The sequence below is a fragment of the Loxodonta africana genome, chromosome 3, assembly GCF_030014295.1.
Source record: "Loxodonta africana isolate mLoxAfr1 chromosome 3, mLoxAfr1.hap2, whole genome shotgun sequence".
Classification (NCBI taxonomy): domain Eukaryota; kingdom Metazoa; phylum Chordata; class Mammalia; order Proboscidea; family Elephantidae; genus Loxodonta; species Loxodonta africana.
In genome coordinates this window covers 92,400,148-92,425,259 of record NC_087344.1, presented here as the reverse complement: position 1 = coordinate 92,425,259, position 25,112 = coordinate 92,400,148, and the positions used below count along the sequence as shown (strand labels likewise).

The window sequence follows — 25,112 nt, the reverse complement described above, 5'->3', positions numbered from 1 at the left end:
GCCCTTCTTCCAATCTCAGCTCCAGGAGGCCTTCTGAGTTTCCCCACATGAGAGAGAGGGCTCCCTCCATAACATGTCAGTGTTTTATTTTTATTGTAGCAAAGTGGTCTTTGCATCCAAGCCATGTCAAGTGTTGTATTTCTGCATTTGTTGAATATGTCCAGCTCCCTGGCTTTGAATGTATTGGGACAGGGCCTTGTGAATCTTTGCATACCTCATAGAACAGAGTTTTACACATAGTAGGATTGAGAGGGGAGTGCTTAGGAGCTCCTGTGCACCTCTGAGGGGCAGTGGTGAGGAACCCAGTTCTGGAGTCAGGCAGAGCTAGAATTGAATTCTAGCAGTGTGACCTCAGGCAAATGACTTCCCTTCTCTGAGTCTTGGTTTCCTCATATAATGCATATAATGTGCCCCGTATGTAGTAGGTATTTAATATAACATAAAAAACAAACAAACAAACATTGCTGTTGAGTCAATTCCAACTCATAGTGACACTATGGGACAGAGTAGACGTGCCCCGTAGGGTTTCCAAGGCCGCAATTTTTACAGAAGCAGACTGCCACATCTTTCTCCCACAGAGCAGTTGGTGGGTTCGAACTCCTGATCTTTCAGTTAGCAGCTGGGCACTTAACCACTGGGCTATCAGGGCTGCTTTAATACAACCTAGCTGCAGTTGTATAACACATGATTATTATCCTGACTCCCTTCTTGTTAACATTATTGAGAAGATTCATGCATGGACTTTGGACTGGGGCCCTTTCTGGCACATGGTAAAAAAACCAAAAACCAAACGCAGTGCTGTAGAGTCAATTCCGACTCATAGTGACCCTATAGGATGGTAAAACTGCCCCATAGAGTTTCCAAGGAGCACTTCACAGATTTGAACTGCCAACCCTTTGGTTAGCAGCCGTAGCACTTAACCACTACGCCACCAGGATTTCCCTGGCACATGATAGCGTTTAATAAATGTCAGCAGTTTTTATTATTATCATTCTGCGGTCAAGAAGAGTTCAGGAAAAACCAGCGATGCCCTCAAACAGCTCATGTCATCAGTGTAGCTCTCCTATGGTTTTAAAGCACTTTCCCAAGTGGAGCCACACAACAGTCTGCTGAGGCTGGCAGGACACAGATAATTGTCCCCATTTCATAGAAGGGACAGCAGAGGCTCTCAGGTAAAATGACTTGCTTGGAGTCTCACAGCCAGCATGTGGTAGTGGCGGAGCCCAGTGCCCTTTCCTCTACTTCTGCCTGCCTGCCCCTCAGTGAGGACCATGGGATGTCACCAGGCCCCAACTTTACTTTTTCACCAACTGGTGCAGGATAGGTACCTGGTAAGTGTTTGTTGAATGACTGCCTGACTGAGTGCCTTCTCTTTTCCAGGGGTACAGTGGGTGGCTTAGAAATTCAGAGAGCTTATACGCCCATTAGCCCTGCCAACGCAAAAGGGTACTTTGAAGTTTTAATTAAGGTGAGTTGACTTGGCGGATACTCTGAGATGCCATGGACTGGCAATTCCACTTGCCACTTTGGTTGGAGTGGGGCAGTTCCCACTGATGTGAAAAGCCTGTGTTCCCGTGGGAGGAGGCTGGTGTGTGGGTAGAGCAGGGGGAGGGGAAGGGGGCCCTCCCTCAGCTCCTTTCCTGGGAGGGGGCCTGCTAGACCAGCTCATGTTCCCAAAAAATTTTACTGAAAGGAGGGTCAGACCAAGAAAGGTAAAGCTGCTCCATCTCACCGTTTTACCCACTGAAGGAGAAAGCTTAGGGAATGGGGACCCAAGTCACCAAGAACCTTATTGTGTATGCTGGGCACTGGGGTGGGAAGATGAGTCAGACTCAGCACCTGCCCTCAAGAAGCCCACATCAGCACAGGTGACCGGACCAGGACTGTACAGCTCGAGAGACACTGTGACAGAGGAGGCCCAACCCCCTGAGGCAGCTGGGGGTGCAGGGAAGACAGGCCAGCTACCTAGCGGACCTGTGAGTTGAGCTGTGTATTTAAGGAGGGGGGGAACTAGAGGAAAATGTGGGCAGGAGGCTCGAAGCAGGGGGAACAGCATGGACAATGGCAAAAGAAGCCTCACTGGGGGAACTGTTAATCATTCGTACTGGAACACAAAGCTGTGTGCGTGTTAGTGTCCTGGCTGCCGTAACAATTACCACACACTAAAAAAAATCAGCAGAAACTTATTCTGTCACAGTTCTGGAGGCTAGACGTCTAAAATCAAGGTGTTGTCAGCAGGGCCATGCTCTTTCTGAAGACCCTGGGGGAGAATCTGTTCCATGCCTTCCTCTTAGCTTCTGGTATTGCCAGCAGTCTCCGGCATCACTCCACTTTCTGCCTCTGTTATCTCAGGGTGTTCTCCCTGTGGGTCTGTCTGTCTGTGTCATTTCTCTTCTTTTAAAGACACCAGTCATTGGATTAAGGGGCCACACTACTCCAGTGTGGCTTCATGTTAACTAATTACATTTGCAATGATCATATCTCCAAATAAGGTCAATTCTGAGGTGCCGAGAAGGATGTGAATTCTGTGGGGGGACACTGTTCACCCCAGTACAGTGTGCCAAGGGAGCAGGATACAAGTTACAGAATCAGGCAAAAGGTGGGACGTGGAGGACCTGTCATCACCGCTTAGGAAGAAGTGGGAGTCGGGGGCATTTGAGTGGGGCCTTTTTTTTTTTTTCAAGAGTGAGTACAAATCGACAGTAGCAGGGAATGACATTCTAGGCTGAGGGGACAGATAACCACAGCCAAGGAGGGAAGAAAAAGAACAGGGTCTTCTGGGAACTGCCCAGTCTGAAGTGGCTAGAGGGTAGGAATTGACAGAGATGAGATGAGGTGAACCAAGTAGGCCAGATACAGAACACCCCAGAGTCCTAGGGAGTAGCCAACAAATGTGTAAGAAGTCATGAAGGGCTATTATGTGGGAAAAATAATTAGGTTGAACTACATAAGATTGCTGACACCGTTATCATTTTTGACTTACAGAAACAGTAGTTTATGTGGGTCAGCCTAATACATAGTTCTAGATCGTCACTTCCCAAGTGAATCCTAGGGAATAACAGTATTTAAGAATAGCTTTCGTATTCTTTATCTCCCTTGTAGGCCAGGAATTATTACTCCCACTTCATTGATAAGCAAACTGAGGCCCCAGAAGGACCCAAGGTTCCATAGCTAGTGAGAAGTACTGCTGGTGGGTGAGCCCTGGCCCCCTGACTCCAAGACCCCAACACTGTCTCCTCCTTCCATCTTCTCTGTCTGTCTTAAGAGGCAGTGTTTATTCGCTCACACATAAGCTTGGATGGGATCCCTTCTCCATGCAACTGTTTGTCTGGGAGATTCCACAAATCCTCTCCAAATGGCCTGCTTCCCCAAGCTGCTTGTCTGGGTGTGCTTCTGTCGAAAGGATAGGCCTGGAGACAGCTCTTCAGGGCAGCTGGATCTCTCCCAGCTGCAAGGCTGATTTTCTCCTTCGTTTACAGGAAAGCCGCTCTTTAGAGAGATGCTTAATTATCCCTAAGCCGATGGCTAGGAAGAGCCAGAAATGTCTTTGCAAATTGGAAGCCAGGCGGATTTTCTTTAGGTTTCCCCTTCCATGTAGAAGGGAAGGAAAAACTCCCATTTCTCGAGTACCTACTGTGTATCAGGCACTACTTCTGGCTCTTTATTCTCATGGTCTCATTCCAACCTCATAGTTACCCTGCAGAGTAGATCATGTTATCCCCATTTTACAGATGAAAAAACTGAAGCTCAAAGAGATGATGCCATTGTCCCAAGGCTCTTCAGGTAATATGACCCCAAGTGGAAGAACAAAAGTTCAGTGTTTTTAGTGAGTGTTTATCGTATCGATCATTTACTCTGTGCTAAGCTCTGTGTGGGGCTGGAGGTAGCAGGAAGAGCCTTTGCCTTCTCCTCGGGTGATGTTATGCCATAGGGCCTCTAAAGAACGTGACTTGGGCTGTCCTGCCCCTAACCCTCCTACAGCTGATGCCCAGAGTCCTCTCTGTGTTGCTGCTCCCATCCCAAGTGAGTGCAATGTTGCCATCCTTCAAGGTCCAGCTCAAATGCTTCCTCTCTCCGGGGAGCTGTCTTCACCCCACCCCATGGCAGTGGCCACAGCCTCCTTGGGGTTCTCTGAGCATTCATCTTTTCATGGAATGTTAGGGAGTTTCTACCGTGTTTATGTCTGAGGCCTAGGTCCTTTCTAAATTGTGAGCTCCTTAGGGGAGGGCTTGAATCTAGATTAATTAATTGATTCAGATATTTATAAGTCCTTCCTGTGGTCCTGGTACTAGATGCCCTCATGGAGATTATGGTCCAGCTGTGTCCTCTACAGCCCCAGCCTCAGAATAGGCAGGCACCCAGGAAATGGAGGCTGCCCTCCACCACTCCCATGGAGGAATCATCAGCACCTTCATCTTCTCATCTGTCCAGGAGATGGTATAGGCTAGATCACAAAGGTATTTCATTTTGGCCTTAACCAGTTAACTAGTTGCCACTGAGTTGATTTCAACTCGTGGTGGCCCCATGCGTTTCAGAGTAGAATTGCTCCATAGAGTTTTCAATGGCTGTGATCTTTTGGAAGGCCTTTCTTCCAAGGCACATCTGGATGCATTCGAACCACCAGCCTTTTGACTGGTAGCCATATGCTTAACCGTTTGTGCCACCCAAGGACTCCAGTGGTGTTTTAAAATTTTGACTTAAATGGTGACATTTTAAAAATGGGCAATTTTACATTAAAATGTGGATTTCAGAAGAAATCAGATCCAATAGCATTGGCCCCACAATCTGTGGACTGTAACTGTGTAATGATTTCCCTCTTTAGAAGCAGCATTCACTCGCCAGTTTACCCCAGTCCCCACCACTCTCTACTGATCACTGAGACTGAGTATTAATTAGCATTAATCATCTTATACCCCCTCTTCACTCAGCTGTGTTACCTGCATGGCTCTTGTAGGCATTTGGGTTTGTGACCTTTGTGTTAAAGCTGTAAGCCCCATAGATTTTCATCCCAGCCTCACCATTTACCTTCTACATAAGCCTCTGGGCCTCATCTGAGAAATGGGAATGACAGACCAACTGCATAGGATGATTAGGGGGATGAGATAACATGTCTAAAGCACAAAGCCTACAGGGAGGGCTCCACATTAATGGCCAGTGTGGTTTGTATTGGCAGCAAGTGCCTGTCTCACTGAGGCCTCCCTGTGTTTGCTTCCAGTGCTACCAGACTGGGCTGATGTCCCAGTATGTCGGATCCTGGAGAGCAGGAGACACAGTTTTCTGGAGAGGACCTTTTGGAAGCTTCTTCTATAAACCAAACCAGGTCAGTACCAGCACACTAAATCCTCAGGCGGCCTGTCTCCACTTACCCTCCAGGACTGTAGTTTTTATGTTTCAGGCCATAGAATCACTATGCCATTTTTCCTGACCTCAAACCCAATCCCAAGAACATCTTCTTGGAAGAACATGGAATAGGCACTAATAAACAAAATTGCCTGCCCAAGCTCCAGACCATCCATGGCTGCACATTGCTTAGAAAATCCAGACTCGTGTATGTGGTATTTAGGACCCCGAGCTTCTGTAACAATGGAAGAAGCTGAAGAAAGAAGTCCAAGATGCATTGAAGGCATTGGTGAAAAACAAGGCTCCAGGAATTGACAAAATACCAATTGAGATGTTTCAAAAAATGGATGTAATGCTGGAAGTGCTCACTTGTCTGTGCCAAGAAATTTGGAAGACAGCTACCTGCATCCTACTGGAAGATCCATATTTGTGGCTGTTCAAAAGAATGGTGATCAAATGGAATGTGGATATTATCAAACAGTATTATTAATATCAGATACAAGTAAAATTTTGTTGAAGATCGTTCAAAAACAGTTGCAGTAGTACATCAACAGAGAACTGTCAGAAATTCAAGCCAGGTTCAAAAGGGGACATGGCATTGCTGATGTCAGGTGGATCTTGGCTAAAAGCAGAGAATACCAGAAAAATGTTTACCTGTGTTTTATTGACTATGCAAAGGCATTCGACTATGTGGATCATAACAAATTATGGGTAACATTATGAAGAATGGGAATTCCAGAACACTTAATTTTGTTCTTAAGGAACCTGTACTTAGACCAAGAGGCAGTCATTTGAACAGAACAAGGGAATACTGTGTGGTTTAAAATTAGGAAAGGTAAGCATCAGGGTCGTATCCTTTCACCATATATTCAGTGTGTATGCTGAGCAAATAATCCGAGAAGCTGGACTATATGAAGAAGAATGCAGTGTGAGGATTGGAGGAAGGCTCATTAACAACCTGTGACATGCAGATGACCCAAACTTACCTGCTGAAAGTGAAGAGGACTTGAAACACTTACTAATGAAGATCAAAGACAACATCCTTCAGTATGGATTACACCTTGACATAAAGAAAACAAAAATCTTCACAACTGGACCAGTAAGCAACATCATGATAAATGGAAAAAATATTGAAGTTGTAAAGGATTTTATTTTACTTGGGTCCGCAATCAACGCTCATGGAAATAGCAGTCAGAAAGCCAAAAAATGTATTGCACTGGGCAAATGTGCTGCAAAAGACTTCTTTCAAGTGTTAAAAACCAAAGATGTCACCTTGAGGACTAAGGTGCACCTGACCCAAGCCATGGTACTTTCAATCACCTCATGTACATGCAAAAGCTGGACGATAAATAAGGAAGACCAAAGAGGAATTGAGGCCCTTGAATTACGGTATCGGCGAAGAATATTGAATATACCACGGACTGCTTGGAGAGCGAACAAATCTGTCTCGGAAGAAGGACAACCAGAATGCTCCTTAGAAGCGAGGATGGCAAGACTTTGTCTCACATAGTTTAGACATTTTATCAGGAGGGACTAGTCCCGGAAGAAGGACATCATGCTTGGTAAAGTAGAGGGTCAGCAGAAAAAAGGAAGACTCTCAACGAGATGGATTGACACAGTGGCTGCAACAGTGGACTCAGACATAGCAACAATTGTGAGCATGGCACAGGACCAGGCAGTGTTTTGTTGTACGTAGGGTTGCTATGAATCGGACTTGACTTGACGGTACCTAACAGCAACTACAACAGCTTCAGTGAAGATTTATAGCCTTGCCATCTAAGATGCATCAATTGGTCCCAACCTACCTAGAGCAAAGGAGAATGTAGAACACCAAAGACACAAGGAAAATATCAGCCTAGGAGACAGAAAGGGCCACATAAACCAGAGACTCCATCAGCCTGAGACCAGAAGAATTAGATGGTGCCCAGCTACCACCAATGACTACCCTAACAGGGAACACACAGAGAGTCCCTGAGGGAGCAGGAGAAAAGTGGGGTGCAGACCTCAAATTCTAGTAAAAAGACCAGACTTAATGGTCTGACTGAGACCAGAGGGACCCCAGAGGACATGGCTCCCGAACTCTCTTTTAGCCCAAAATTAAAACCATCCCCAAAGCCAACTCTTCAGACAAAGATTAGAGGGGACTATAAGACATAAAGTGATACTGGTGAGGAGTGAGCTTCTTAATTCAAGTAGACACATGAGGCTATGTGGGCAGCTCCTGTCCAGAAGGGAGATGAGAAGGCAGAGAGGGACAGGAGTGGACTGAATGGACACAGGAAATACAGGGTTGAGACGAGTGGGCTGTCACATTGTAGGGAGAGCAACTAGGGTCACATAACAATGTGTGTGTAAGTTTGTATATGAGAAACTGACCTGAATTGTAACTTTCACTTAAAGCACAATAAAAAAAAAGAGACATAAAGCCTTGGAAACCCTACAGGGCAGTTCTACTCTATCCTATAGGGTCACTGTGAATCAGAATTAACTCGAAGGCAACAGGTTTTTATACCATCTGGGAGTTCCCAGGTGGTGCAAGCAGTTAACACATTTGGCTCTCACCAAAAGGTTGGATATTCAGGTCTACCAAGAGGCGCCTAGGAAGAAAGACCTGGTGATCTCCTGAAAAATCAGTCATTGAAAACCCTATGGAGCACAGTTCTGCTCTGACACACATGGGGTCACCTTGAGCTGGAGTCAACTCTACAGCAGCTGGTGGTGGCATACCATCTGACCCCCCAAATACCTTTTCAATTTCACATTTCAGTCACGTGACTAGAGAGACTGCTCTCTGAATATGCCCCGTGGCTCACTGCTCGGGGCCTGCTGCTTCCCAGCCCGGGAGGCTGTTCCCCTCATCATCACATTTTCAAATCCTTCCCTGACTTTCCCAGGAAGAATTAATCATTTCTCATCAATTGGTGCCTGTCTGAAAAGCAGTTGGCAGTATGTACCAAGAGTCTTAAGAATCTTCAAATTCTTTGACCCATTAATTCCACTTCTGGATGACTAGTCTACGGAAAGAATCCAAAATGCTGACTCTTCGCCACATGTTCGTTGCAACTTTATTTATAACGGCACGACATTGGAGACACCTGAATATCCAGCAATAGGAAACTGTTAAGTAAACTGGGTTACAAGTACTTGATAAAATAGTATCCTGGATCTAAAAATGATGTTTATAATTGATATTACATGTTTATGCTGGAAGATCAAGTGACAAACACTAGGTACAAAATCGAATACTCGATAGGTTGAGAAGCTGTTAAACCGCACAGAAAAAATAGGGAAAGAAAATGCAGTGAAATGTTAGCAGTTCTGTATGGTAGACTTATGGGTGACTTTTATTTTTTTCATTTTACTTGCCAAATTATCTGCAATGAACACCTATTACCTTTATAATTAGAAAAACAAAAGAAAATGAAAACAAATGGAAAAGAATGAATCATGCCTCGCTCTCTATTCTTTTTGTTTAATTTAAAAATAGCTTTTATTGGGTTTTTTCATATTACAAATGCAGTACATGTTCATTACCCAAAAAGAAAAAAAAAATCAGCAGATACTTTGAGGCAAAAAGAAGAAAATAAAAAACACCCACAGGCCGTCTCCCCAGATACACCAGTCTTAGTACGTTGGTGTATATCCTTCCTCTGCTGTACATGGAAGTACAGGCACACACGTGCACACATGTGGATGTATGTGTGTACAGTAATAACATCAGAGCCTTCTATAGCATCTCCTATATGCCGGGCTCTCAGCACTTGCCACATTATCCCTACTTTACAGAGATGTGGTGTGCATATGTTAACCCTCTTCCTCAGTCTGCTGGTACTAGCCATGCTAAGCCTTACGCGTTAGCTGAGCGTGTCCCTGTGTCCCCAGGCCCTTGAGCGCAGAGTCTCAGACTTGCTCCTGTATCCCCCACGGTGCCTAGCCCTGTGCCTGATCTACAGTAGACACTTGGTGAGCATCTTCTTCTGTGTGGCTGCTCCTCTGTGTGCATAGTACACCACTTGAAAACCCTGCATTCCATACCTAGGGAGGCTGTAGGGCCAAGTGGTGAGGAAAGAGACGGTGTCGTACGTGTGAACCATCAGCCACAGGCTTGGCTTTGCCCTGTGAGGAAGTTCAGGTGCTGCTGCCACCCCCCTGGTCCTGTTTTGCCTCTAAGTCATCTCCGTCACTGGTGGCTATTACATCAGCCCTGAGGGCCAGCACCTTAGCGTCTGTCCACACATTCGTTCAGTAGGCATTCATAAGTAGCCACCCTGGACCAGACCTGGGCTGGACACTGGGGCCTCAGAGATGGGTCACATGAGGCCTCTGGCCTCCAGAAGCACGCAGTCTGAGGAGAGAGACAGACACATAGTTGACAACAACACAGTGTAGCCAGCATTGTGAAGAGGGATGCTCAGGGGGCTGTGAGAACACAGAAGGGACGCCTCACCTGCCCCGGGCTCAGGGAAGGCTTCCCAGAGGAGATTCTGAGCTGAATGGAGACAAGAAGGGTGGCAGGTGCAAAGGCCTGAAGGCCAGAGGAGCACGCAAACACACGCAGGATAACAGGGCTCAGTGACCGCTGATGTGAGGAAGTCACAGGGGCTCAGGGAGGGCAAGCAATCTAGTTTATTAAACCTCGTAGTCCGCACTGAGCACTGTATCTACGTCATCTCATTTAGGCCTCCTGACAGTTCTGAGATAGGTGCCATTATTGCAGTGGGGGGTGCTAATATTTTTTTTACCAGAAACCAAAGCTCAGAGAGGTGAAAGAGCTTGCCCAGATCACACGGCTGGAGATTTATACCCAGGTCTCTGTGACCCTAGATACTCCATTCAGGAAGCATTACATGCAGTAGTGTGTGCAGTGGCTGCCAGTAAAACTTATCAGAACTCTGGTTGCATTCACAGAGCCCCAGTCTCTAGAGTGAGGGAGGTGAATATCTCACTGCACAACTCAGGCACTACCTGGAGGATGACCCTTCTTTAAGAGGCGGGCATGTGTTCAGAGACCTAGAGCCAGGAAATTGGTTCATTGAGGTGGGACTGATGGAACTGGGGCCTCTTGGGTGGGAACTGACTTTTTTTGCATGGCTGTTCTGTGCCAGGCACTGTGCTAGGCACTTAAGTTTATGATGTCATTTAGTCTAGAGAAGAGCAAGCTCAGGGGGCCAAGCCTCAGATCTCTGCAGGGCTGCCCTGGGGCAGAGGAAGGAGACTGGAGGGCAGGGCTGGGATGGCAGGCTGTGGGCAAAGCTTTAGCAAGGGGAGCCTTCAAGTTCAATGTGAGATGAGAAGGACCTTCCTGGCAAGGGGGTTGGACCTATAATGGAACAAGCTGCCATGGGAGGTAGTAAGCACTTTGTGAAAGGAAGTGTGTGAGCAGAGAGCCCAGAGGAGCTTTAGAGGGCAACCAAACCACTTGTAGGATGGGCTACACAGTTATGTTCCCTGTCAGCCCCATTCTGTGATTTCTGTTACACAGACCTCCCTTGTTATAGCCTTTCACAAGCAAGGATGGCTTCCTGGAGGAGGTAGGTGGGTGGGACACCCAGGAAGGGCTGTGCAGCCCAGTCCAAGCAAGCCCGAGAAAATGCCTAGTAGTGGGGTGGTTGGGGTGAAGCCCCTCTGTCCTAGGGGTTACCCCCAGCCCACCCGTCTTGTACCGTTCCTGTTCCCCAGTATGGTGAGCTCCTCATGCTGGCTGCAGGCACAGGCCTGGCCCCCATGGTACCCATCCTGCAGAGCATCACAGACAACGCAGACGACGAGACCTTCGTCACACTGGTTGGCTGCTTCAAGACCTTTGAGGGCATCTACCTGAAAACCTTCCTCCAGGACCAGGCCCGCTTCTGGAATGTCCGCACCTTCTTTGTACTCAGCCAGGTGAGCCCAGAGTGGTGAATTCCTTTCCTGATTGAAACTTCACAGGCCTCTTTGACCTGTCCCGAGGGCCTGCTGTCACCTTGCTGACCCGTACGGTAATAATAATCCCTGCCACTGGTTGAGCACCTCCACGTGCCAGGCAAGAAAGGAAGGGATTATCGTGTTCACTACACACATGAGGAAACTGAGGCTCCGAGAGGTGAAGGCGCTAGCCTGAGTAATGCTGCTAGACGGAGGTTGAGCTAGGATGTGAGCACAAGGCTGCCTGGTTCCAGAGCTCCAGCTCCTACCCATCACACGGCCTCCCATCCATCCTCCTCAGTTGTATGGGGTGGGACCTGGTGGTGGAGTCAGTGGGCCACAGACATCCTCTAGGCTGTGAAGAGCTCCTTGAGGCAGGGGCGGCGTGTCTAGATCACCACTCTCCCCTCGGTGCTCAGCAGTGCTGGCCACAGAGTAGATACTCCATAATGATTGACTGAGTAACCTGGCTCCAAGTTCACTGTATTTATTAGGGTCCTTATGGCACAAACGGTTAAGCACTGGACTACTAGCTAAAAGGTTGGTGGTTTAAACCCACCTAGAGATGCCTCAGAAGACAGGCCTGGCAGTCTGCTTCTGTAAAGATTACAGCCTCGAAAATCCTATGAGCAATTCTACTCTGCACACATGTGGTCAGCATGAGTTAGAATCAACTCAGTGGCTAGGATTCCAACCCCTACCCCTCTCTCCAACCTGTCACTCTACTTAGCCCAAGGAACTAGAAACAGCCAGTTGCTATCTAGTAAACTCCAACTCCTGGCGACCCCGTATGTGTCAGAGTAGAATTTTGCTCCATACGGTTTTCAGTGGCTGGTTTTTCAGACGTAGATTGCCAGACCTTTCTTCCAAGGCATCTCTGGGTGGGCTCAAACCTCCAGCCTTTAGCTTAGCAGCCAAGCATGTTAACCATTTGCACCACCAGGGACTCATTGGCTTAGAAGGACCTGTGAAGGTGATGGTCATGCTCTGTTTCTTACTTGGATGCTGGCTATATGGGTGTCTTTTCTTTTTAAAAATTCTTCAAACTATACATACTTGATGATTTGTGTACTTTTCTATGCGTATATTAAACTTGGAAACCCTGGTGGCGTAGTGGTTAAGTGCTACGGCTGCTAACCAAAAGGTAGGCAGTTCGAATCCACCAGCCGCTCCTTGGAAATTCTATGGGGGCAGTTTTACTCTGTCCAATAGGGTCGCTATGAGTCGGAATCGACTCGACAGCAACAGGTTTTTTTTTTTTGGTATATTAAAATGTCTATTTACATAATAAAAGAAATTCCTCCAAGTCAGAGATGGAGCTTTCACGTTGTGACCCTGAGGATGAGAGCCACAGCTAAGCCTAAAAGGGCAGAAAGAGAAGGAGCCTGGGTCCCTTGGGGTGTCCCAGGGCCTAGCACAGCCCTGGAATACAACCTCTAGACTTCTTAAAAATTTTTTGTTTTAATTATTTTATAATTATTTTTATTGTTGTAAAAATATAAAGAACACAACATTCTCTAGCTCTTTTATGTGAGAGAAATAAACCCTTTTCTTGGTTAAGGCACTGTTACCTGGCATCTGTTACACCTAGCCAGATGTAATCCCAGAGGACTCACTTTTTTAGTCTTGCCTCACACACTAGAGATGTCAGCTTCACAAGGCTAGGAACCATGTCCTTTTTGAGCAGCTGTTATATCTCCAGTGCCTAGAACAGTGCCTGGCACATAGTGAGCACTCAGCAGGTACTTGTCAGATGAATAAGTGAGTTGAAACCTTAAAACAAACAAACAGAAATTATGCTCTGAGGGTGATGGATAACCTTGGAACGATTCTGGGAGACTCGCAGGCATGGGGAGAAAGTGTTTCCCAGTGAGAGGTGCAGCGGCCACTGGGAGGCAGTGAGAAATGGTGGGACCCTGACTTCTGGTCCTGTCACTGCCCTGCTTTAGCATGTGCCCTGGGTGAAGTCCCTCCTCCTCCCTGTGCCTCACGCCTTGTGGAGGGTGACAAGCCTATCTGCCAAACCAGACCAAACCCATTGCCATCGAGTTAGTTTCAACTCATAGCTACCATATAGTACAGACTAGAACTGCCCCATAGGGTTTCCAAGGCTGTAATCTTTACGGAAGCAGACTGCCACATCTTTCTCCCTTGGAGTGGCCGGTGGGTTCAAACCACCAATCTTTTGGTTAGCAGCCGAGGGTTTTAACCACTGCACCATCAAAGCTCCTTCTAACCTACTCACAGGCGTATTTTAAGGATGCCAAGAGTTCGCACATGAGGCAGTACCTGACTCGTGGTAGGGCTTGGTGAAGGTTCTTTCCTAACCCCTTTGCTTCAGTTTCCTCATCAGGCAAAGAAGAACCAGCTATGTGAACACCAAGGCCCCTCCCAGTAGTCACCCCCACTCTTTCTCTTCTTCCCAGGAGAACTCCCTGGAGCAGCTCCCCTGGAGTTACCGGGACAAGACACGCCTTGGCCACCTGGCCCAGGACCTGATGAAAGAGTTGGTCGGCTCCTGCCGCAGGAAGCCCTTTGCATTGGTCTGTGGCTCGGCCGAGTTCACTAAAGACATGGCCAGGTGCTTGTTGTGTGCGGGCCTGGCCGAGGACTCCTACTTCCTCTTCTAGCCCTGGCTTCCCTCCCAGGTCCCTGCTACAGGGACCCAGGAGGCATCATGCCTGGAATCAGATGTGGAGCCCAAGCCTGGGCCTGCCACTGACTAGCCAGGTGACCTTGGGCAAGTGTCTTTACCTCTCTAAACCTCCATTTCTCATCTACCTCGAGAGGTTACTTGTGGAGAGAGGACAAGGGGCCATAAGCTCTAAGGAGAGTTAACCAGCCTGGGAGTCAGGGAGGACTTCTCAGAGGAAGCAACATCCAAGCTGAGCCCCAAGGATGGTAGGAGTTGGGCAGGAGAAGAGGGTGGGTGGGGCTTCCTGGGTCCCTCAGGCAAGGGGCTGGTTAGGTGTTCCCATGGGACCTGCCATGTAATTATTGCCCCTGGAGACTGTCCCTGGCGTAGCCTCGGTGTTGGCGCAGACTAGGTGCCAGTAAGTAGGGAATGGCCGTAGCAGAGGCTAAGAGCTCTTTGGAGGAGGAACTTGCCATATGTACCGCCAGTGCCATGAGCCCAACACCCTGTGAAGTCTTGGCTTCTGTGTCCTGACCACATTCTCAGGGTTAGGTGGGGCCCTGGGTTACCTGTTTTATATTGGCCCCAAGCCTTTCCTGCTGCAAATGGCTTTGCTCTGAGTCCCTTCCCTGGCTCCTGAGCCCAGCCCACAGCACTTTCCCCAGCAAAAGAAGAGGCACAGGAGGAAAACACCACTCCCACCTCCTGCAGGCAGCCAGCTCCGCCCGCACCTTCAGCTCCTGCGCCCTGGCGACAGTTGCTATGGAGATCTAAAGATAGAGCAGGAATCAGGAGACCTGGGTCCTTCTCCCTGCTCTGCCCACTCACTGAGTAGCAGCTGATTCTGGTCCACCCACCCCTCCCCACCACACCCATTCCATCCTGCATGGGGTGTGCCCTCCCCAGGAAACCAGGTGCTTCTGGGCAGCACACTGCGGTTAATGAATTCTGCTTTTCCCAGCCTGGGCTCCAGTGTGCTGCACCAGCCAGGCTGGCTACTCGTAACCCCACAATCGGAGATTAGTAAGCCCTGGAATCTTAGAACCAGGGAACCATGGAATCCTGGAGTTTGGATTTGACAGCCATAGAATCAGTCTTCATCAGATTAAAGCTTGAAAGTTCAGAATTCCAAAAATCGTGCGGTCTAACAGACTCTGTATAAAACTTAGGGCCAGTAAGTATAAATGACTTGTCCAGAGTAAAGCAGTTAATGGCAGAGCCAGCGCTAGAGGGCAGGTCTCCTCTCAACACCGTGCTTATACCTCTGCACTGGTTGTGTTCACACTGGGCTCCTCAGGCCACGAGGGTTCCTCAGGTGGTGGCAGTGGCAGGATGGCCAAGTGGAATCTCCAGGCCTCCTTTAACCAAGCAGTTCTACTTTCGTTCCATTTGTATATTGGACCATGAAGTAATTTTTTTAAAAAAAGGGGATGGGGGGAGGTGGCTTCTTTCCCTGCCCAAAAACTTGCAGAAAATCTCTGCTGTGTCTTGTTCAGTAAATACTCATGATAGTAGTTTGGGACGGTGCAGAAGTTTTCAGACTCTTTCACAGGGAGGACTCCATTGTCAAATCAGTTTGGGGGAATGCCGCATGGGACCTCCGAGAATCACAGTGCACATTAGCGTATTTAAAATAAAAACAACAGTTGCTATTGAGTGGTTTCTGATTCATGGTGACCCCATGTGTGCAGAGTAGAACAGCATGTTTTCAAGGCTGTGACCTTTCTGAAGTAGATTGCCAGGCCTTTCTTCTGAGGCACCTCTGGGTGAGTTTGAACCACCAACTTTTGAATTAGTAGTCTAGTGCTTAACCATTTGCACCACCCAGGGACTTACTAGCATATTAAGACTCTGAAAAGACCAACAGTAAAGAACCTCTTTCACTTTGTTTAACCCAGAGTTTCTCAAGCCTATTTCACCGCAGAACACTTTATGTTCCAGAATCTTTTGAGACCAGCATGCCATGGGATACATATTGGGGAAACGCTGGTCTGTTTCATAGCTTGTCAGCACAAGGTGGTGTAAATGGGAAAGGCCCGAGCAGGAACTGTGTCTGTTACTTCCTAGCCCTGTGACTTGGATGAAACATTTTCCCTCTCTCAGGACCTCCGAAATCTGGGAGTGTCCCTCTGCGAGGTCTTCTCCCTCAGTGAGCAGGTCCTATTGGCTCTACATCACAAATGCTCCTGAGTGCCTGTGATGAGCCAGGCTGCTCTAGGCACCAAGGAAACAGCAGTGAACAGGCAGGGACAGCTGTTTCCATCGAGAAGCTTGCAGCCTATTGAGGAAGGCAGAAATTACACTTGTAATTCTGAAAGGGGTGTGTGCTACAGAAAGGGAAGTAGGGAGTGCGAGGAGAGCGGGTGGCAAAGAGTTAGTCTGGCCTGGGGAGGGTCAGGGAAACACCATCGCCACTGAGGTTGGAAACTTCAAAGGCAATACTCCTGCTCATAAGTAGGGGTATTAAGGGTGTTTTTTCCACTTAAGGGGTAGAGGGCTTGGGGCAATCCTCATATGTCTATCCTTGTTCCAGCCCTCTGCTGTTTAGATATTAGAGCCACCCAGTGACAGCCCGCAGCCCCTATTGCCTTGAATAAGTTGCCCTCCCGTTCCCCTCCCTCCATATTGGATCTGTGCAGTATGGATAGTGGTGGAATCTCTCAGCCTTGACCATTGGTGAGGATCCAGCTGTGCCCTTGATTCCAAGATGCTAAAAGGGCTCCTAATCTGTCCAGAAGCATGAGCACTCATGGCCGGGTGCTGTGCCTCACAAGATGATAAGAGAGTCCAAGAAGAAGAGAAGAGGACCGGTTGACGTGTGAGGACGAAACTCCTTGAATTGGGGATGAGGTTCCCGTTGGCAGGCCCATTCCTGCCATCTCCTGCCAATGCCGTAGCCGCATGCTGTGGAACGTGTGCTCTTGGGGCCATGGCCACTGTAGAAATGCCATGGGAGAAGATAGGAGATTCAGGCTCAATGGATCTTTGAGTTAGACATGACATGCATGGGGTTTGGCCTGCTCCAGGGATGCCAAAGGCATCAGAAGTCAATAGAGTGCCTAAGATTCTGTGAGCCAGACAATCTCTGTCTTTCCTGCATGAGTCTGGAGCTTCAGAAAGGCAACAGCTACCAAGGGGGCAGGGACAGATTCTTGGTAGCAAAAACAACTACTGCTTTAGTTCAGCCCTGATTGTGTTTTGCCTGCAGCACTTCAGCATTCCCCCTAATTGGTCTCCCAGCCTCCAGATTCTCCCTCCAAGCCCCCCTCCACACTGCAGCCACACTGATTAGTTCACAACTCCGAGCCTGCCACTCCCCTGCTTAAAACCTTTTAATGGCTCCCTGTTTCCTTTAGGGTATGGCATAAATGCCTTAGCCTGGCGTCTCAGCTCTGCTTACCTCCGTGGTCTCTTGCATCAGTTCCTTCACATTTGCTACTCCCTCTGCCTGGGCCCTCCTTCCACTTTCCTCTCTTCCACTTGGCTTTCTTTGCCTCCTTATCCTTTGAGGACTTATCTCAGGGGCTACTTCTGGGAAGCCTTGCCTGCCTTTTCCAGTCGAGACTAGATTAGGGGCCTCCTTAGTGAGCAAGGGTTAGTGAGCAAAGATTCCTGTGTGTTCTTCTGTTGCCACACCCATTGGGCTATCTTCATTTGCATGTGAGCACAGCAAGGGCCTGTGCCAGAGCCTCTTCATTGTATCCTGAACGTGGGTGGTTCTCAGTCCTTCCTACTTGGTTAAGCCCTCTGCTGCTAACCGAAAGGTTGGTGGTTCAAACCCACCCAGCTGCTCTGTGGGAGAAAGACCTGGCAATCTGCTCCCATAAAGATTACAGCCAGGAAAACCCTATGGAGCAGTTCTACTCTTTCGCCGTGAATTGAAATTGACTTGACGTTACCCAACGACAGTATTCAGGGAGCACTTTACAGGTTGTACGATGCTTTTCATCTGTTTTGAAACCTGTAATCTTCACCAAAGTGCATGCTATCTTATTATCGCAATTTATCGACAAGGAAACTAAGCTTCCGAGACGTTAAGCAGTTCTCCAAGGTCATGTAGGGGGACACATATGCCAACATACTGTAATTGTTGTTAAGGGTTGTCTTAGTCATCTAGTGTTAGTCATCTAGTGCTGCTGTAACAGAAATACCACAAGAGGGTGGCTTTAACAAACAGAAACTTATCTTCTCACAGTCTAGCAGGTTACAAGTCCAAATTCAGGGCATCGGGTCCAGAGGAAGGCTTTCTCTCTCTCTGGGCTTTGGAGGGAGATTCCTTGTCATCAATCTTCCCTGGTTGAGGAGCTTCTCAGGCACAGGGTGCTGCTTTCTTGGTGGTATGAGGTCCCCAACTTCCTGCTTGTTTCACTTTCCTTGTATCTCTTGAGAGAGAAAAGGTGGTACAGGCAACACCCCAGGGAAACTCCCTTTACCTTGGATCAGGGAGGTGACCTGAGTAAGGGTGGTGTTACAATCCTACCCTAATCCTCTTAAAATTACAGTCACAAAAATGGAGGACAACCACACAATACTGGGAATCATGGCCTAACCAATTTGATACATATTTTTGGGGGGGCGCAATTCAATCCATGAAAAGGGTTATGTGTGACATATGAGTACAGCGGGAGACACATACAAAATCTTTTATTACTGCAAGGTTGAAATAGCAAAGAACAAAAACTTTCTGTGTCCATCCATAGAAGAACAGAGAATACACTGTTCTGTATTCATACAGTGGAACACCACACAGCAGTTAAAACGCATGAACTAGATCTACATGTAATAACATAGACTAAATCCTAAAAGCAGAATAACTGAGTGAAAAGCAAATTGTAAAAGGATAAGTACAGTGAGATGCCTGTGTTTGGAAATTTTAAAAACAAAATGGTGCAAAATGCTCAGGAAGAAGGCACACCCCCTTCAGGATAGTGGTGACCTCTGGGGTTAGAGGTAAGGGAATGTGGGGCAGAGGGGCCTATGGCTGTGTCTGTAGCATTGCATTACAAAGACATTTGAAACGAATATGGTAAACCTGGGAGATGGGTTCACTGATGTCTGCTATATTATTTTCTATCTTTTTCTGTGTTTGAAATAGTTCCTTAAAGATGGATTTTTTTAAAGGTTAAATGTTACAGCACCTGTGAAGCACATGGTCAGTGGTTTGTGGAAACGGGGCATAAAAACATTTATTCCCTCTCTGCTACCCCAGAACAGGCTATGCCCTTCCATGCCTCCAAACTGTTCAGTCATTAATTTAAAAATATTTTTGAGCACTTTTTTTTTTACCAGGCCCTGTTCTAGGCATCTGAGATACAGCAGTAAATAGTGTAGACAGTTCCCAGAATGCAGAGCTTACATGCTGTTCCCTCTGCTTGTTCCTCTTCTTTTCCTGGTAAATTCAAACCAGAATGACTTGCCAAACATTGCAGTTTGGGACTCTTTTTCTTCCTTCTTTTTTTTTTTTTTTTTTTTAACTGAGACAGACCCAGGTTCAAGTCTCTTACTGATCCGGTGACCCAGGGCAAGTACCTTGGCCTCTTCGAGCCTCAGTTTTCTCATCTGTAAAGTAGAGATGTTAGCATCACCTCCCAGGGTTGTGTGAGGATGAGGGAAGCCTGTGTAAGGCCCTAAGCGCAGCGCCTGGTGTGGGTGGTGTAAGAAACAGCCCCCTACTCACCTCTCCCTGCTGGCCCTTCTCAGCCGTGCCTGCCTCCGGGCTGGCCTCTGAGGACAGAACTCGTTCCTAGACTTTTTACTACCAAGAACTCCCCTTTTTCTTATTTTCCCTGTGCTTTGGACGATTTTTGATCCCAAACTGCATATATTAAGTCATTATTAATTTATCTCCCGTTTTTTATTAATCAAAGATGTTGATAGCTGCCCCTCAGAGCTTCTGATCTATACAGCTAGCCGGGAGTAGCAGTTGGTTGACATAATTCCAGCCAGAGGCAAAGGAACTTAACAATGTGTGTGGTCTTGGTGGCCCAAGGAGGGTTAAAAATAGATAAATTGTACTCATTTCTTTTCTTTTAATTGATTATAAGTTGTAGAAGCTGCTGTCCTTGCCCAGGAAGGAGCTGCCTGCCCAGGTGGTCATTGGCTGATGGACTGGAGGCTGAATTTTCCAGGCCAGGCTCTCCTATGGAGCTCCAAGCAGCCTGGGGCCCCTCATCCCACAGGGCTCACTCCAAATAAATGGCGTGTCCCAGTGCCATGCAGAAAAGTGTGGAGTTGACATACTGGGAGTTGGCGAAGCTACCTGCATGTGGGTCCCACAGGCTCTGGCTGGAGACCAGCACATCATCCTGCCCCTGGCTCCCAATGCTGATGGAACACACCAGCTTGTAATGGGGTGGAGTGACAGCCTTTGCCAGGTTCCGGATCTCAGCACTCAGAACCCCAGCCAGGTGGGTGCACAGGGTGGGGTGGTAGACCACATGCCGGCCACCTTGGAGAGCAGGTGAGCCTGCATCAGCTCCTCCTGCAGGGACACAGGTGAACTTCATCTCTGGCCTGGCTGACCACAAGAGGAACTTGAAGGAGGAGAGAAGGGAGACGATGGCAGGCAGGTGTTTGCAACAGAGAACATAGAATTTGGATTTGAGGCCCAACGAGTTAAACAGAACCCTGAGCACATAATTTGGAACACTGGGATAGAAAATGAAATGCAGACTTGAGCATTGTGCTCTTTTAAAGAACTGCTTATATGGGATCAAATTGACAACAGCAACTTGATAGGTTAGTTAGGAAGCTTAGGGGGCAGTGAGTTTATGTTAATTGAGGAGGAACAATTTGCAAAGGAGGGTGAGAATGGTTGCACAGCTTGAATGTAATCTTTGTCACTGAATTGTACATGCAGAAGTTGTTGGATGTTCTACTGTGTCTATTTTCGACAACAAAAATCAAGTTTTTTTTTTAATAGAACACAGAGCCTAGAACGCAAGAAAAGGACTTTATAAACTGTAAAGTGCTGTACGCACAACAAAGAATAGCTTAGCTTCAAGTGGCTCAGCCTGCAGTTACAGCCTTAAGGCCCATGGCCTTGACTCCCACCAGGTGCCTGTGCCCCCAGGCCACTGGCCCGTACCTGTTCCTGGATGATGCTGGTAGGCTGGCAGTGGTTCAGCTGGAGCTGCGACTTTGTTTTCAAAGATGTCCGATTCTGTAAAATGAAAACAAACACTGAGGCAAACAACATTTGGTGAATGTCTACTGAGTGTCAGGTGTAAACACGTCACCTGTTTTAGGCTGGGTTTGCCCCAAAGCAGGCTGAGCAAAGATCTGGGTGCGAGAAGTTTCCGTGGGAAGTGACTGGAGGAAGAATGGTGAGGGAGTGGGAAAAGAAACCAATGAAGGGTATGTTAGTGGGCAGGTTACCCCTGAGGGCAATTGGAGCTCATCCCCCTGGTATCTTTCCAAGATACTGTGCAGAACACACCTCAGAATTATCCCACAGAGGGGTGAGGACACTGAACACCCATAGTCCCTTGATGGCTGCGGGTTCCTCCCAGGGCACTAATTCCCGGCACTTCTGGCCTGCCCTGGATGGGCTGAGCACTCTCCCTGCAGCCAGAGAATTCTTCAGGCATAGATCAGAGACGCAGGAAGCCATCAGTATGTGCAGGAACCAACTGCAGGAGCATCCGTGGTGGGCAGGGGGATACAGGTGGCACATCGACAGTATCTTCTATGTCATTTAGTTCTCAGACCCTTTAGAGATCAGTAGCTCCCTAATTTTAGAGGCAAAAAAAGATGCTCAAGAGGTAAAGTAGCTTGTGGAGAAAGTGGTGCTTCTCCATGCGGGAAAGACTCAATGCTATGTCCCCTCCCCAGCCCACCACCCTCATCTGGCACCACGTCTGGTTAGTAAGGTGTTGAATGAACGAATGAGCTGGGATGCAAGCTACATGACCAGGGGTTAGTTACTGCTCTGAGCTCAGTCGCCACTTCTGTGAAATGAAGACAGAATTCCTTTCCTCACAGGTGGTTTGGAGGAGTAGATGAGATTGTGTGGGTAAAGTGCTCAATGCCCCCCACAGTGGGGGCTCAGTAAGTATTATTCCCTTCCTCTGTCTCCTCTAAGGGGAGCAGGCATCTCTACCAAGAAGCCAGCCTGCCATCCAGCTCAATGACCACCTTGAAGTAGCTCCCCTGAGCCTCCAGCTAAATGGATCTTTTCCTTCGTGGAATCTCTATAATGCCTCTACTGACCCCATCCAATTAATGTTGAAGCCTGTCCAGGTCCCCCATGTTAACAAAGGGAAGCAACAGGCCACCTTCACCCCATGGCATGCCTGCGAATGTGCTCATTCTGTCTCTGTCTCTGAGGAGCTGCCTACAACTTTCAGTGTCGACTTCCTCACTTTGCTTCACTCCTCAACCATGGCAATCTGCCTTCCACTCCCCTCTCCACCCCATCTGCTCTCAGGAAGGTCCCTGGTGTCCCTGGTGTCGTGAGTTCCCTCCTTTGTGAGCATCAGTTTCTTCAGCTGTACAATGAATGGGAGAATAATTCCCACATCGTCAGATTGTTCCGAGGACTAACAACCGTTCCGGTATTCAGCAAGCAGTTCTGAGCCCCGGCTTGTGTGAAGTGCAGGCTTTCTGCTGGGTTCCTGAGGATCCTGACTGGAGGTGTCCACAGTCTCCTGGGGGGCTGCAGATGCTGTGATAACAAATGTGAGTCTGGCACTCTGCCTGGTACATTCAGTGAGTGTGGGGTTCTGTCTATTCTTTCTGCCCTCTCTGGGCCTCAGTTTCAGAAGGTGAGCAGGAGAGGGGTTGGGCTTGCCCTCTGAGGTCCCTTCTAGCTCTGATACCCCAAGGCTCTGCTCACCCTCTCAGACTGCCCTGCCCCTCGTCCACTCTGAGCCCCTTGCCTCTCACCTTGAGCTTCCAGGTAAGCCTGCAAGCAGCAAGGAGACCCCAAAGACTGAGTGTGGCAGCTTCTGCATCTGGGCTTTCTGAAGCTTCCCTGACCAGGATGACCAGTAGCCTGAGGGGAGACACAAGGTGGGCAGGTTGGAGGCAGGGCCCTGAATGAAGAAGACTATGAGGGTCTTGGCTCCTCCCAGTTGTCTGCCACTCCAGGCATCAACAACCCCCTCTCTGAGTCTGCACTCTCAGTTCAGAACTCTTCTTCCTCCCCTCAAATGGGCCTCCAGGTGGGTGGACTTAGTGCATGGTCAAGAATGCAGACTTTTGAGCTGGTCAGACGTAGGTTCAAATCTCAGCTTTGCCACTGAGCACTGTGTGGTCTTGGGCAAGTCACTTAATTTCTCTGAACTTCAGTGTCCTCATCTGTAAACTGCAGATAATTGTATCCCTTCTTTCCACAGGTATTTATTGAGCATTTACCCTATGACGTGCTGAGATACAGCAATGAACAAAATAAAGATCTCTGCCCTCATGGTGTTTAAGGTGGTGGAGACAGACGATCAACAGCCGGGGGTCTCCACCACTGTAGTACTGCCCTTGAGGTTGGGGATACTAACACCTCCTCAGAAACCTGCTTGGATTAAGTGGGATAATGTCCAGAAAGTATCTAGCATTGGGCCTGGCACGTAGTAGGTGCTTTAAAAAGGTGCTTTACGGGCTCAATAAATGCTTGTTGAATAAGTAATGAAGGCAATCCTTTCTGAGCTCCAGTTACCAAACAGTGAAATGAAGCCGATAATCCTTACCTAAGGAGACCTAGTGATGCAGTGGTTAAGTGCTCAACTGCCTACCAAAAGGTCTGCAGATCGAATCCACCAGTATTTCCACAGTAGGAAAGACCTGGCTGTCTGTTCCTGTTAAGATTACAGCCTAGAAAACCCTATGGGCAGTTCTGCTCTGTCGTATAGGGTCACTATGAGTCAGAATCAACTTGATGGCATTATAAAACAACAATTCTTACCTTGCAAAGTCATTTCAGATTTTAATTTAATTTAATGAATACTTAAATAGAGCTGACTACATGTCATGTACTCCTAAACCTTTACAAATCTTAACTCATTATTCCCATTTTACAGATGAGGAAACTGAGGCCCAGAGGGGAGGTTAAGGGACTTGCCCATATAGCTTGGATGTGTATGGATATGAACACACCTGGCAAAGAGCAGGAGCTCCACAGTTGCTCTATTGTGGGGAAGGGGAGTTTCAGGCTTGGTGTCCAATGTAAGGTGAGCACTCTGGAGAGGGTCCCATGGTGGGCTGCTCTCAGTCCCTGAGATCTTATTGTGAATGAGCAGCTGAGGGGAGTTTGCAAGGGTAGGGATGCAGTGGGGAGGATGAGAAAGAGTGAGGACAGGCAGTCCCAAGGAGGTTAGAAGAGACAGGAAAGCATTCCAGACAACTTCCCGGAATCCTTCTAGCAGCCCCTTCAGGAGTCTCTCCTGAGGCAGGAAGGTCACCCTGGCAGCTTCCGTTTATGCAACCCTGAACTTCCTTAACGTGCCTTGGCTTGTCACAGGCTCCAGCCAAGCCAAAGAAGCAGGACTAACTGGGCTTCAAAAGGTGAGTGAGGAGGGACTGGGCCAGCAGGAGGCTTCCTTTGTATGTCTCCCCCACCGCTCTGCCTTCTGGTTCTCTGCAAATCCTCCTTCAAGACCCCCTTCAGGCAGGCTTCTTGGTGTCCCCACCTGACTGCAGCTGGACAGTTCTGGGTTTGAATCCAGTCTGCCACTTACAGGCTATGTGATCCTGGGCAGTTCTACTCAGAGGGTTGTTAAGAGGACTAAATGAAGGGCCTATTGTAAAGTGCTTAGGGTGATACCCGGCTCAATATGTGGTCCCTCTAGTTATCACTCAAGTTGCTATTGTACCGCTAATCACACCTTTAAAGGCCTAGACACCTGCTGGTGCACAGAACTTAATAGTTTACAAAGCCCTTTCACCAATCTGATCTCACATTTAGTCCTCACAACAGCCCCTCGAGGTAGAGCAGGGAGGTTTAGTAACCACATCACGCATGTGGAAACTGAGGCACAGAAGGGGACGTGAATGACTTGCCCAAGGTTACACAGCACAGCAGACGTGGAACTAGGATCCACTCCCTGGGAGTTTTGAATCCAAACCTGTTGCTCTTTCCACTAAATTGTGGTAACAGCTATAACCCAACATTGATGGAGGGCAGCTCACATGAGGGGCCTACTCTGCCTTACCCCCCCGCCAATCTCCTGGGACTGTGAGCGCCCACTGTGGCCCTTTGTGATGCTGTGATGTGGGGCCGTGCCCCCTTCTCTGTGGGATT

At 48.1% G+C, this 25,112-nt stretch overlaps 1 protein-coding gene across 2 annotated transcripts in view; it reads left to right on the top strand.

Annotated features, from left to right (window-relative positions):
• The window catches only part of LOC100674051 (NADH-cytochrome b5 reductase-like), a 34,899-nt gene extending 16,326 nt beyond the window's left edge, over positions 1-18,573 (top strand). Inside the window, exons 4-7 of one of the 2 annotated variants that reach the window (XM_003411063.4) lie at positions 1,381-1,468; positions 5,216-5,320; positions 11,020-11,223; positions 13,671-18,571. In XM_003411063.4, the coding sequence (XP_003411111.1) occupies positions 1,381-1,468; positions 5,216-5,320; positions 11,020-11,223; positions 13,671-13,874 (601 nt within the window). In that variant the 3' untranslated portion in view covers positions 13,875-18,571. Of the gene's footprint in view, positions 1-1,380; positions 1,469-5,215; positions 5,321-11,019; positions 11,224-13,670 lie in introns of both variants that reach the window. The other variant, XM_023549558.2, reaches the window with a different exon arrangement.
• Positions 18,574-25,112: the final 6,539 nt, after the last annotated feature.